This window comes from Leptopilina boulardi, unplaced genomic scaffold (assembly GCF_019393585.1).
Source record: "Leptopilina boulardi isolate dan_hultmark-lab unplaced genomic scaffold, ZJU_Lbou_2.1 LbouV2_31, whole genome shotgun sequence".
Lineage (NCBI taxonomy): Eukaryota > Metazoa > Arthropoda > Insecta > Hymenoptera > Figitidae > Leptopilina > Leptopilina boulardi.
The window spans coordinates 1,271,865-1,285,397 of record NW_026137874.1 but is presented as its reverse complement, the minus strand read 5'-3'; the positions used below and the strand labels follow the sequence as shown (position 1 = coordinate 1,285,397).

The following is a 13,533-nucleotide window of genomic DNA, read 5'->3' as shown; positions in this document are numbered from 1 at the left end:
AAAAAAAAAAAAAAAAAAGAATCTAAAGGAAAGAGGTGGAGTGAAGCGAAAAATTTCAAATCAGGGCTTTTAGAATGAATGGTTGCACCTATTGTTACGAATTTCCGTTAAATCTATTTCGTGCAGTTATGCGGGGGCTTAAGAATTCCGGAGAAAGTTTCATAATTTCAAAATAGTTTAACATGTTAATGAATATACATGGTTGTAAATTCTAAAATATGTTATAGAAAATATTTCAGAAAATATTTTCATTGAAAAAAAAGTAAGATTTTGGGTATAGCTGTTTTACGATTCATATATATATATATATATATATATATATATATATATATATATATATATATATATAAGAATTTAAAAGCTGCAAAATGCGAATTCATAACTTTAAATTCGCTGACGAAACGGTTGATATCCGTTAGAGTTTCGTATACGGAACACAGCTTGCATCACCATGAAATTTCGCGTTTACATGATCGATGGAAGTCAATTTGAATTCTATTTGAATTTTTCAAGAGTCCTTGGCGATTCCTGCAAAATAGATTTTCTTTGTATATTGATTTTGAAAAAGAATATTTTTTTTCGAAATCTGTATTGTTTTAATATAAAAATATAAATTATAAATAAACTAGTAATAATTTTAATTTACAGTTGTCATAGTAACCGTTGGTATATAGTAACTGCTGCAATAGTAACTGTTGCCATAATAACTGCTGCCATAGTAACTGTTGCCAATAGTAAATGCTGCCATAGTAACTTTTGCCATAGTAACAGATGCCATAGTAATTGTTGCTAGTAGTAACAGATGCCATAGTAACTGTTGCTAGTAGTAACAGTTGCCATAGAAACCAACTATTGCCATAGTAAGTAACTGTTGCCATAGTAACTTTTGCCATAGTAACTATTGCCGTAGTAAGTAACTGTTACCATAGTAACTGTTGCCATAGTAACTGGTGCCATAGAAACCAATTGTTACCATAGTAACGGCTGCTATAGTAACTGATGCCATAGTAACTTATGCCATAGTAACTTCTGCCATAGTAACTGTTACCATATAGTAACAGATGCCATAGTAATTATTGCCATAGTAAGTAACTATTGCCATAGTAACTGTTACCATATAGTAACAGATGCCATAGTAATTGTTGCTAGTAGTAACTATTCCCATAGTAACTATTGCCATAGTAACTTTTGCCATAGTAACTATTGCCGTAGTAAGTAACTGTTACCATAGTAACTGGTGCCATAGAAACCAATTGTTACCATAGTAACGGCTGCTATAGTAACGGTTGCCATAGTAACTGTTGGCATAGAAACCAAATGTTGCCATAGTAACGGCTGCTATAGTAACGGTTGCCATAGTAACTGTTGGCATAGGAACCAACTGTTGCCATAGTAACTAACTGTTGACATAGTAACGGTTGTCATAAAAACCAACCGCTGCCATAGTAACTAACTGTTTCCATAGTAACTTCTGGCATAGTAACTTATGCCATAGTAACTTCTGCTATAGTAACTGTTACCATATAGTAACAGATGCGAAAGTAACTGTTGCTAGTAGTAACAGTTGTCATAGAAACCAATTATTGCCATAGTAACTGCTGCCATATAGTAACTATTGCCATAGTAACAGTTGCCATACAGTAACTGTTGTCATGGTAATTGTTGCCTTTAGTATCTTGTAATATAAAAATATAATTTATAAATAAACTAGTAAATTTAATTTACAAAATAATCAAGTATTTTAGTAAAGATGTTTGTATAATTAATGAGTGATTTAAATTTATATGTTAACAGATGTCCAGTGATACATGGCTTCGATGTCATTCTGCCTTGATGCCGTTGACTTTGCTGTCTCTTCTCTTGCTTTTGGGAATTCATCTTCCGTTCGTTGTAGCTCAATGCGGACCCTCAGCACAAGAAAAGCAAGACAGACAGAATAAGCTGGCCCTATATAAAGTCACCCTGAAGACATACTGGTCGAGAGCACGATTCCCTAGGCACTATCCGGATTGGAAACCTCCTGCTCAATTCGGCAAACTTGTTGGTAAGTCACAAAAAAATATATATTTTTAAAAATAACATACAAAAATTAGACATTTTTTTTCAGCTATAAATAAAGTAATTTATTATTGTTTCTATTTTAATCAACTAAAAAATTATTTTATTTATCATTAAAAAAATGGCTAATTTTTCACTTAAAATCAAAAATCGGATTTTAAAATAAGTTATAGTAATTTTTGAAATATTTTTTGGAAATGAATTTTGTATTATTTGAAATGAAAATAATTATATTGGTAGATAGAGCGAGATATCAGAAAAATAATTAGCTCTCGATGGAATATTGTAAAACAAATTTCGTTAATGAATTTATATTTGCTATTAAAACCTAAATTCCACTCGTCATGTAGATGAATGCATTCGTACCTAACTAAACGTTGTGGGTTCAATTGCCGTTCTGGGTCATTCGTTATTATTGCAATGAAATTCCAAATTATTCTGTAAATTATACACTTGACACTGGTTATTTTTTTTTACGCAATATTTCATTGTCATTTATTTATTGATTAGAATTTATTATTCTTTTCATTTTATTTTTTTTACATGTAGAATAAAAATAATTTTCTTTTTTAAAAACTATTTCAATTTTTGTTTTTTTTTATTGGCTTTTTAGTATTGATATAATATTGTTCATGGGAATTGAAATAACGATGAATATTTGTTTGCCTTAAGCTAATATTTATACATACGGTTTTTAATTTATATATCAAATTTTATTCAGTGATTTTTTTTTTTGTCAAAGTATATGTGAAATATTGCGCAATAAATTTTACTCTAAATCGCAACAGTTGGAATTGTTTTAGTTTTTCTGTTTGAAAGTTTAAAAATATATTTTTTCAAATTGTAAAATAGTTTCGAGTTGTGAAAGTAGAAAAAATTCTCTGTTTTACATCAGAAGGATATAACTAATTTCAATTCGAGTTAACTATCTAATTACAATTTGGTCGATTATCTAGAATCAGGGATTGATTAATTTTACGAAGGGGTAATTTTAGATATCTCTATATATATATAGTATGATAAAGGCAATTTATTTCCGATTGGTAAAAATAATTGTTCAAATTTAGAAAATTAAAAATATTTTAAGGATACCTTTTTTTGTGTGAAAAATATTAGAAATTTTATTTTTTTTTCTAAATTTTCTAAGTATATTTTATAAATACATGTCCCGCATAAGTTTCACGTCCTCATTTAGTTGTTTTTCACAGTAGAATCGGGATGTACGCGAAAGGTTGAAAGCAAATGAGAGGCGAAGAAACTAGGATTATTATTAGATCCATGCGCTAGTCGCGTTCTGGAGTCGCCTCTTCACCATTGCTCTATTTTTTCTTTTCTTTCTTTTTTTTAATTCTTTTCATCTTCCTTTCTCCTTTTTTCTCTTTCCTGTTTTCGGTCTCTCACTCGTGCTTATATATACGAAAAACAGGAAGAGAACTCGAAGCAATTTTTAGTTCAGTAGGAACCTCGCCACTTTTGTCGAGAGTTTCGTGTTTTTTACTTCAAGAGTAACACACTCTAGACATTTTTTTTTTCTAGGAGAAAATTTTACAGAGTTTCTGAAAAGACAGTCATTTGGGGGAGCAAGTCGAGTGCATTCTTTCTTTCTTTCTTTCTTTTTTTTTTGTATAATAGAGGAAAAAATTTGTCAAGTTGTTTTTTAATAGGAGTTGCATTGATGAAAAAATTAATTATATTATAGTCGCAAAGAGAAAACAAAAGCTCTTTATAAAACGGTTATAACTATTTTTTAAAGAAAATTTTTTAATATAAGAATATTATTTTAAAATAAAAATCAAATATTTAAAAATAATACTATAAAAATAATAAAGAAGAAATATTCTTGAATTTATTAAAAATTTCTGAAAATATCGTTTATATTTAAATTTTTCTATATGAATTTAGCACCGAGTATAACATATTAATTTTATAATTTGATAAAATTATTCTGAATATTCTTTTATCCCTTCTCGTGTTCTAGTTGAGTGAATGGATTTAAAAATTTCAAATGCTTATATACATGTGATTTCCATATAAGAAATTTCCGAATGGATTTTCTATTCAGAATTTTTATACATAAAATTTTCCATTACTGCTTATTGAAAAGTACGAAGTTGTAATATATAGATATATATTTCTAGTTGAACAAATTTCAAACTAAATAAATCCTTCTTTTTTTTGAATAAATTTTAAAATATCTTTTCTCTAATAATATATATATATATAAATTATGTAATATTTTCGAACTTATAAAAATCTTTAAATGAAACATTTGTTTTCAAATGAAAGTTAAAATTATTTCTATTTAAAAAATGTAAAAACCGAAAAAGAATTTTTTTTTTTTAAACATCAGGAACTTAATTTTTAAAATGATTCATTGTTAGAAAATATGCATTCGTTCTCTTTCTCTTTTATATTATGTACTCGGAAAAAATTTTTGCTCTTCTTCGAAAGTAGAATCAGGATGTTGCTCTCAATGGTCATATATATCTGAATAAAAATGGCTATAACCCTTTTTGCCCAAAATGCATTGCCATATGAATTCAGCTCGAAATTCTCTTTAGTCTGATTCGTGAATGAATGAACGAATATGTGTATAATCTGCAGATCTATCTCTCTGAAACGGAATATATATGCACCATGCGATAGGACACGTGATTCATGTACTGCCCATTTTGGAAAATTAAATTTTGCAACTAACTTTTAGATTTGAGAAAAATGATTAACGATATGGAATTAAAAAAAGTTTCTTATTAATTAATATGATATTTCCATTTAGAAGGGAGGAAAAAAGTTCTTTTCAAATTTATTTAATTTAGGTAAATAAAATTTATATACATAAGATTTAATTATTTGTTCTAAATTAAAATACACTTACTTCCGCATGCAATTCTGTTGATTTAGTATTGCGATACATTTATTATATTACAATTGGATTACACATTAGTATCAGATTACAGTTTCAATAATAAAGCAATGGTTTTGGTATATTATTTGCCGTGGAAATGAATATATATTTTACGCAAGAAAGTTTGATGAAGGATTAAATTATATTAAGTAGGAAAATATGTATTTCATCACAGCTTTGAATTTATATACACAAAAACATTTGAATCAAGTTTTAAGCGATAAAAAAAATTTATTATTGTTTCAAATAATCGGTGATTATTTTATAATTAATAATTTATGTATTCGAAATAAATATTATTTATTATAAACAAATTTATAAATAAATAATTAAATAAATATTTACTTGATAGTAAAGTAACTGATTATTTAAAGCAAATAATTTTTGTTGTTGAAAAAATCGTTTGGTAAATTAAAAAAAATTCTTCAAGTTTTGTGAATTATTATTATATTTGCTTTGGATTTTAAAATAACTTAAAAAAGCTTCCGTCAAGAAGGGAAAAATATTCCATGTATTGTTTTTCCCTTGAATTTCTCTCTCTCTTTGAATAATTCAACAACTTTTTTAAACTTTGCACGATTTTTGCAAGAATTTTTGGGGTAAAATTTTTGATTGTAAAAGTTTTGTTTTCTTCGAAATCTTTTCCCAAATGTATCAGTAACAGATTGTGGTAAATTTTTATATTTGTAAAATTCATATATATATATATAGAAAAAGGCGTTTTTAGTTTTTCTTTTTTGTTCTATAAATTTTATTTTTTCCCTCCTCACGCAAAAAAAATAGAAAGTGTAATTTATAAAGAATGAGCTACAAATATAAATGTAAATTATTGTTGGTTTTAGAGATACAGTTGGGAGAGTATCAATTTTCGCAAATATCAATAATTCATATACACATACTGCCTAATGGTCAGAAGAGCTGTTTCTCAAATCAGCCGTCGCATTGTTCCAACTCTATATCTCTGATTCTCTGCCATCGTTGAAATACACGTATAAATTCAGTTTAGCACAAAACACGAACGTCAATATGTTTCGAAGAGGCCAAAGAGCGATCAATTGAATCCGGGCATTCGAGGGCTATAGTTTTCATCATTAGAAAATAAATATGATGCTTTGCTAAAATTACTGGGATTATTCGATAATATTTTATTGTTATAGGTAAAAAAACTAAAATTAGATTAATTTTTATAATTTAGTAAAAAAAAAGGTTTTTGGAGAATTTTTGTAATTTTGGAAACAGTAGAAATGAGTTTTAGAAGGTCGGATTTTTCATATTTCTGTAATAAGAATTAGATTGAAATTTGTTTTTTTTCAGTAGTGAAAGACAGTTTTAGTCAGACATTTTTCGAATCGTGATTTTTTTGTTAGCCAATTTCACTTATATACAGAAATTGTTGTAATTTTTGTATCAGTAATAACAGTTAATTAGTCAGACACAGTGAAACAAATTTTTACCTGGAACAGCGATAAGTTTTACTGAAACAGAAAAAATTTTCGTTATTCTAGAAAAACATATCGCTATTTCAGATAAAGATTTTTTTCCCATGCAACAAATTTTTTCCATCAGTAGTAAAAGACAGTTGTGGTAAGACATGAATTTTTAGTAGTATCAGTAGTAAAATTGTGTTTTAGTCAGACATTACAAATTTTTCTAAATTATTTTTTAAAAAATTAACACATTCTGCGAAAATATTAAAAATAAGTGATAATAATTCTCTTGCAAATTATTCTTCTTCGTTGTGAAATTAAAAAATTTTTAAAATCCAACCATGGAGGTATTATAATTAAAAAAATAGCAATTTTTTATTTTAAATTTTTGCCATAGTTTTGAAAATTAGTTCGCGTGTGGTCTTTAAATTTTATTAATGAAAAAAAATTTATTACCAGTGTTATAATTTTAAGAAATTTTTTCAAAAGGAAAGTATCATTATTATTTTTTTATATTCAATTTATATATCTGGAAGTGACACGTGTTGACGTTTTTGCTGTTTTTCAATTTCTCTTTTGCCATATAGAGGGACAAAGTATCATCACTGCTCTCTGTCGAAATCAGGATTCTGAAGTGGACAAAGAGAAGTAAATCGATTACTTTTAAGACCTCCTTGATATTATATATATATATATATATATATATCAATTCTGAACTACTTGTCTTTTTTCTTCAAGGTTTATCTTTTATTTTTTCTTCTCTCTCTTTTTTCCATCCTTTTTTTCCACTTTTTGTCATTTTTCCTCCTTGACCAACTTGACACGGTTCATAGTATTACATATATATATATATATATATACACAACATACCTTATGGTTTTCTTTGGTATTGCGACGCTTGGAATTGGGAATGTGAAAAGCTTGGTTTAGTCGTGTTATTAGTTCAGGGAGCGATAAATTCTTTAAGCATCTTGCCCACACGTTTCTCGGACACGACTAACCATAAGTCCAAACCCGGATAAATGCCCTGGACTTTTTCGAAACGTTTCGAATCACGTCGACATGGGTGCAATAATAAACTTTCCTGTTTTATTAACGAGCTATATAGATTGCTTTGCGCCGCAAAAAAAAGGGAAAATACGAAGCTTGAAATTCTTTTGGGTTATAGAATAGTGTGTATATATAGTATATGTTGGGGTGCGGGGGGGACACAGGATTTATTACTCCTGCTTGAAGGAAAAAACGAAAGAAATGCTATTAAAAGCTTACACACTGATATGGGAAGTGTGTTGTAAATTTTGCTTAACCACTAGTATCGTTATACGTGAAAAACTTATTAGATTTTCCACGCTAGTCTTGTTCTTTTCTAATTGAAAGTTTTAATAGTTCTATTTTATTTTCTGATACAGTATCATATCAAAAATCATCGGATTGTTTAAAAACCAATATTAATATTACCGTTGTTAAGGAAAAAATCTTTAGTCACAGTATCGGTTGTCATAGTAACAGTTGCCATAATAACTGCTGCCATATTAACTATTGCCATAGTAACTGTTTCCATAGTAATTATTGCCATAGTAAGTAACTGTTACCATAGTAACTATTGCCATAGTAAGTAACTGTTACTATAGTAACTTTTGCTATCGTAAGTAACTGTTACCATAGTAACTATTGCCATAGTAACTGTTACCATAGTAACTATTGCCATAGTAAGTAACTGTTACTATAGTAACTTTTGCTATCGTAAGTAACTGTTACCATAGTAACTATTGCCATAGTAACTGTTACCATAGTAACTATTGCCATAGTAAGTAACTGTTACTATAGTAACTTTTGCTATCGTAAGTAACTGTTACCATAGTAACTATTGCCATAGTAACTGTTACCATAGTAACTATTGCCATAGTAAGTAACTGTTACTATAGTAACTTTTGCTATCGTAAGTAACTGTTACCATAGTAACTATTGCCATAGTAACTGTTACCATAGTAACTGTTACCATAGTAACTATTGCCATAGTAAGTAACTGTTACTATAGTAACTTTTGCCATCGTAAGTAACTGTTACCATAGTAACTATTGCCATAGTAACTTTTGCCATAGTAAGTAACTGTTACCATAGTAACAATTGCCATAGTAACTGTTACCATAGTAACTATTGCCATAGTAAGTAACTGTTACTATAGTAACTTTTGCTATCGTAAGTAACTGTTACCATAGTAACTATTGCCATAGTAACTGTTACCATAGTAACTGTTACCATAGTAACTGTTACCATAGTAACTATTGCCATAGTAAGTAACTGTTACTATAGTAACTTTTGCCATCGTAAGTAACTGTTACCATAGTAACTATTGCCATAGTAACTTTTGCCATAGTAAGTAACTGTTACCATAGTAACTATTGCCATAGTAACTGTTACCATAGTAACTATTGCCATAGTAAGTAACTGTTACTATAGTAACTATTGCCATAGTAACTTTTGCCACAGTAACTATTGCCATAGTAAGTAACTGTTACCATAGTAACTTTTGCCACAGTAACTATTGCCATAGTAAGTAACTGTTACCATAGTAACTATTGTCATAGTAACTATTGCCGTAGTAAGTAACTATTACCATAATAACTTTTGTCATAGTAACTGTTGCCCTAGTAACTGTTGCCATAGTAACTGTTGCTATAGTAACAGTTGCTACTGTAACGTTTGTTATGGTAACGCTTGCTATGGTAACTGTTTTCATACTATTCGAATACATATTTCAATTTAAAAAAAATAATTAAAACAAAAAATAAGTAAATAAATTACATCGTTTCCATTCTATTTTTGAACACTTTGTATTTAATATTTGAGGAGTGAATATATCGATAATTTTTGTATAGTAAGAAATATATAAAAGACTTTATATTTGGAAATAAAATGCATTCACCGGAAAGGGGAAGATAAGCGAACAATATAGACCTTATTTGTATAACGTTTCAGTAGATATTTATTTTTCTTTGAAAACTTTTCAAAAATAAAATCCATTTTAATAAAATAAATCAGTATTTTTGTTGAATAATTTCCATTCGTGAAATAGTTTACAAAATTAATATATAGAGATTCCAGAGAGAAAATTTTTTTATTTAATTATAAATTTTTGCCTTTCATAAATGGTATTATTAAAATTGTAAACGAATTTCTAAACCTTCTTTCTTACACTGAGAAAACGATATGTTTGATTCAAACATAATATGTTTAACCCAAACTTAAAATAGCTTTGTTATACAGTCAAACATATTTATGTTTAAATTAAATATATTCTCTGGTTGATTCAATGTGAAAATATATTTAATTTAAACATAAATTATGGTTGATTTCAATTTATTCAAAATAAATTTTTATGTTTAAATCAAACATAAAAATTTTAAACATATTTTCAGTTTAAGCCAAACAGAAAATATGTTTGAATCAAACATAATTATTCAAACAAATAATAATTTTAAGCCAAAGTAGAAAATATTTTATATATATTAAAATTAAACATAAAAACTGTTTTGGGTTAAACAAAAACTTTTAAACTGATCTTTATATTTGAAACAAATAATTCTTTTTCTCAGTGTAAATTCATTTTTATTCTTTCTTAACGAAAAATCTTTCCATAATTACGATTATAGGGAATTTTTTTCCATTTTCTCTTGTACACAAATTAGAATTATAATTTTTTGACTAAAATATATCCGCGAATAATTTTCTGTATATATATTTTGGTTTATAAATTTTAAACTTGAGATTCTGCAAACAAAAACTTTTCACGATGTTAATATATATTCTATACTGTTTCTTATATACAACATAGTCAGAAAAGGGCTCAATTATTTTCAAGGTAGAAAGTATCTCGCTTCTGGTTTTCCTTTGATGCGTTAACTTTGATGCCAATTAAAGCTTCTCCTTTCCTCTTTGGCCTTTTTCTTTTCTCTTCTTTTTTTAGCGATATTCCATTCCAAAAGACGTACTTGATCCTAATTTTACTGAGAAAAGGGAGGGCTGAGTGTTGCTAGTAGCTCGTTTGCTGTAAAGAAGTAAAGAAGCAAACAGTAGATGAACTTACTTATACATATATATAAAAGAAAAAAGTTAGTCGCAAATGTAACTTCAATGTTAGTTTAAACAAACTTTTTTTTTTAAAGATGATTTCTCAAAAATATTAGAAATTCACGTAATTGTGTAAGAATTTTTAGAAAAAATTTTTTTCCTAGCTCCTTTTTTTTCAAAAATTCTTGAAAAAAATTTTTTTCCATCATAAAATTTCGAGAAATTGAGATTGAGGTTTGCTCAAAGTTATTCGTTCTTCGATGTTGTGTACGAAAACTACCAAGTTTGTAGGATCATAATTTGGTATGGGGTATTGTTTGGATAGGAATTTGAAGCGGGAGGGATGAAACATCGTTCGTTTTCAAATCTCGCAATCTTGGTACTTCCGGTAACCGAAACCATCCCAGCATAAATTCCGTTCTCATGATTCAGAGAGAGAGAGAGAGAGAGAGAGAAGAGGGACGCGCTATTGCAAACGATGTGAACCTCGAAGCGGGTGGTTTTGTGCTTTCCTTCCCACAGTAAAAACAAAATCTTCTTTTAAGCTTATAAGTTGTCTTTTTTCAAGATGTAAACGGAAGTAGATCATATTGACTGAAAATCAGTACTCAAAAAATGTTTAAAAAGAATACTCTTATCTTACTATAAGTAAGATGTCATACGAGCTGAAATTTAGCTCTAAGCTTGTTGAAGAACTGAAATTCAGTTAGGTTTTAGACTATCATTTAGTCTTATGTTAAAAGAGGGCTGAAATTAAGCTTCCTTACAGACTGTCTTTCAGCGTTAACCTGGTGTGATAATAATCCTAAATTATGACTTAAAAGCATATTAGAATTTTGATATATATATATATTTATATTACTTATAACAATTTTTTCTAATTTATAAATTTGCATTATTTAAATGAAAATGACGAGGAACTTTTATATTTAAAAAAATCTTGTCATTTTCATTTTCAATTCTGCAAACTAAATTTAAAAAATAACATTATACGTAATATATATATATATATAAATATATAAAATTAGGAATTAACAGTTTAGAATAATTTAAGCTCTTCCAACAAGTTCCACACAGTTTTGTACTTTTGGTAATATTTAGCGACTTTTTTTCTAAATAGTATAGCTGAGACAAAGGTGAAAGATATGCGTGCTTTGCTGGAATATTCGATATTAAAAACCCAGTAAAAAAACCCATTCTTGTGAATTATAAATGAATAAAACCAAAATTAAAACACGAGAAAATCATTTCTCAACCACGCTTCACTGTACGCGTACGCTATGGCGTTTTCACAACAGACGTTTTGCCTGTGACGTCACAACTACCACTTTAAGACTCGGCGGACTGACACCCAGCTCAAGTAAAGACTTTTAAAAAGTCACTGTCGTCTTTTTTTTACTTAAGACCAGTGAATTAAAAATCAGTCGAATTATAAGCTTATTTATAGTAAGAGAACCACTAACTCTTATTTTAAGCTAATTTTCATTATTAAATAAAGTTTCTTGCTTAAAATAAGTTAAAAATTAAAGTAAGCTTACATTCGGTTTCAGATTTTGTTTTTACTGTGCCGTTTGACGATTCACTGTTCTTTGCTCTTTCATCATATTATAAAACCATTTTCGTTGGAATTATTTATATACATTTATAAGTATCGATTGTATATTCAATTTCAAAAGAAATTTTTTTCTATTTTCCAAAATATTTATATTCGCTGTCATTTATTTATAGCTAAGGGGCTAAATCTTCAATTTTTGAGGTTATGTTCGTATTTTGAGTTTTGACCTTGAATTTTGAGGTTATGTTCATTTGATCAAGAATTTGATCTAATTTTGAGGTTATGTTAGCCGATTTTAACCCAATCTTCAGGGCCAAAATACTAACGAAAACATAATCTCAAAATTAGGTCAATTTCTTAATAAAGAAACCGCTAACTTTGAGGTTAAATACTAACAAATATAAAAACAGATTCTTGAAGCGGTGGATTATTTTTATTTCTCTTAATATATTCGTTTGAAACAGAAAATCAGACTCGAATATATAATTAATTTTTTTTTTCTGGAGGGAAAATGAAGTAATTATAGTTGGGAAATAAAAAGCATGCAGGAAGGATGTGGAAAATTTAAATTCAACTCATCACAGTGTCATTTCGTTTTCTAACATTCTGGCAAATCACATCCTCTCTACCCCAAAGGAATTATAAACAAATGGTTTCCACTTGGTGCTCGATTCAGGAAACGAGGTGCAATTCTCCTCGCGTTATATGACGTTCTTGGAAAGTTAGTTGTATTATAGTGATGTATCTTTATACAAGATGCATCTGCTTATAATTCTGTTATGTGAAAATTATATTAATTTGACTTGAGATGAAAAAAAAGTCCCTTTTTTCATAACAAAAATTTTTCTTCTCTTTCTGTTGACTTCTATTTAACTTTACTTGGAAAAAATTTTTCTATTTAGAATAGAAAAAATTCTTTATTCTTTCTAAGAATATAATCTTCATCTGGAATAGCGTTTCTCTAGAGTAGCGAAAACTTTCCCTGTTTTAGTGAGACATATATATATCGCTGTTACAGTGAAACTTATCGTTGTTCCAGGTGATGATCCTTTTTCCATGTAATTCATTATAATTCACAATAATTGAGATAATTTAGGATAATTTACGTAATGCAAGATAATTCAGAATAATTTAACACAATTGTATATACATACACACCACAAATTATTTTCCCCTCGGTGTATTTGTTATTTCTTAAATAATTTAATATTTTATTGATATTTGCTAATATTCTCTGAGAATTTCTGTAAATATAAGGGATTATATTGCTTTATTGTCGTATATATATTACATTGTTTAATGGATATGGCTTTTCTCATAAAGCGTGTTTTATTCCGTAAAATCAAGTCGTAGCTTTCCGCTAAAATGGCACACACTACAGGTTGGCAATGAAGGTATTATATTATAGTTATTATACGCGTATTATTACAATATTCAACCATAACGAACATATTGTTTATTACACAAGTCGAAGGGTGGGTGGGGGTTATAAATACCTACTCAAAATAAGCCATATC

At 28.1% G+C, this 13,533-nt stretch overlaps 1 protein-coding gene across 3 annotated transcripts in view; it reads left to right on the top strand.

Moving 5' to 3' along the window:
* The window catches only part of LOC127283274 (uncharacterized), a 128,394-nt gene that overhangs the window by 17,660 nt on the left and 97,201 nt on the right, over nucleotides 1–13,533 (top strand). For all 3 annotated transcript variants that reach the window (XM_051308011.1, XM_051308012.1, XM_051308010.1), the window contains one exon: nucleotides 1,795–2,044. In XM_051308011.1, coding sequence (XP_051163968.1) covers nucleotides 1,795–2,044 — 250 coding nt within the window. The remainder of the gene's footprint in view (nucleotides 1–1,794; nucleotides 2,045–13,533) is intronic.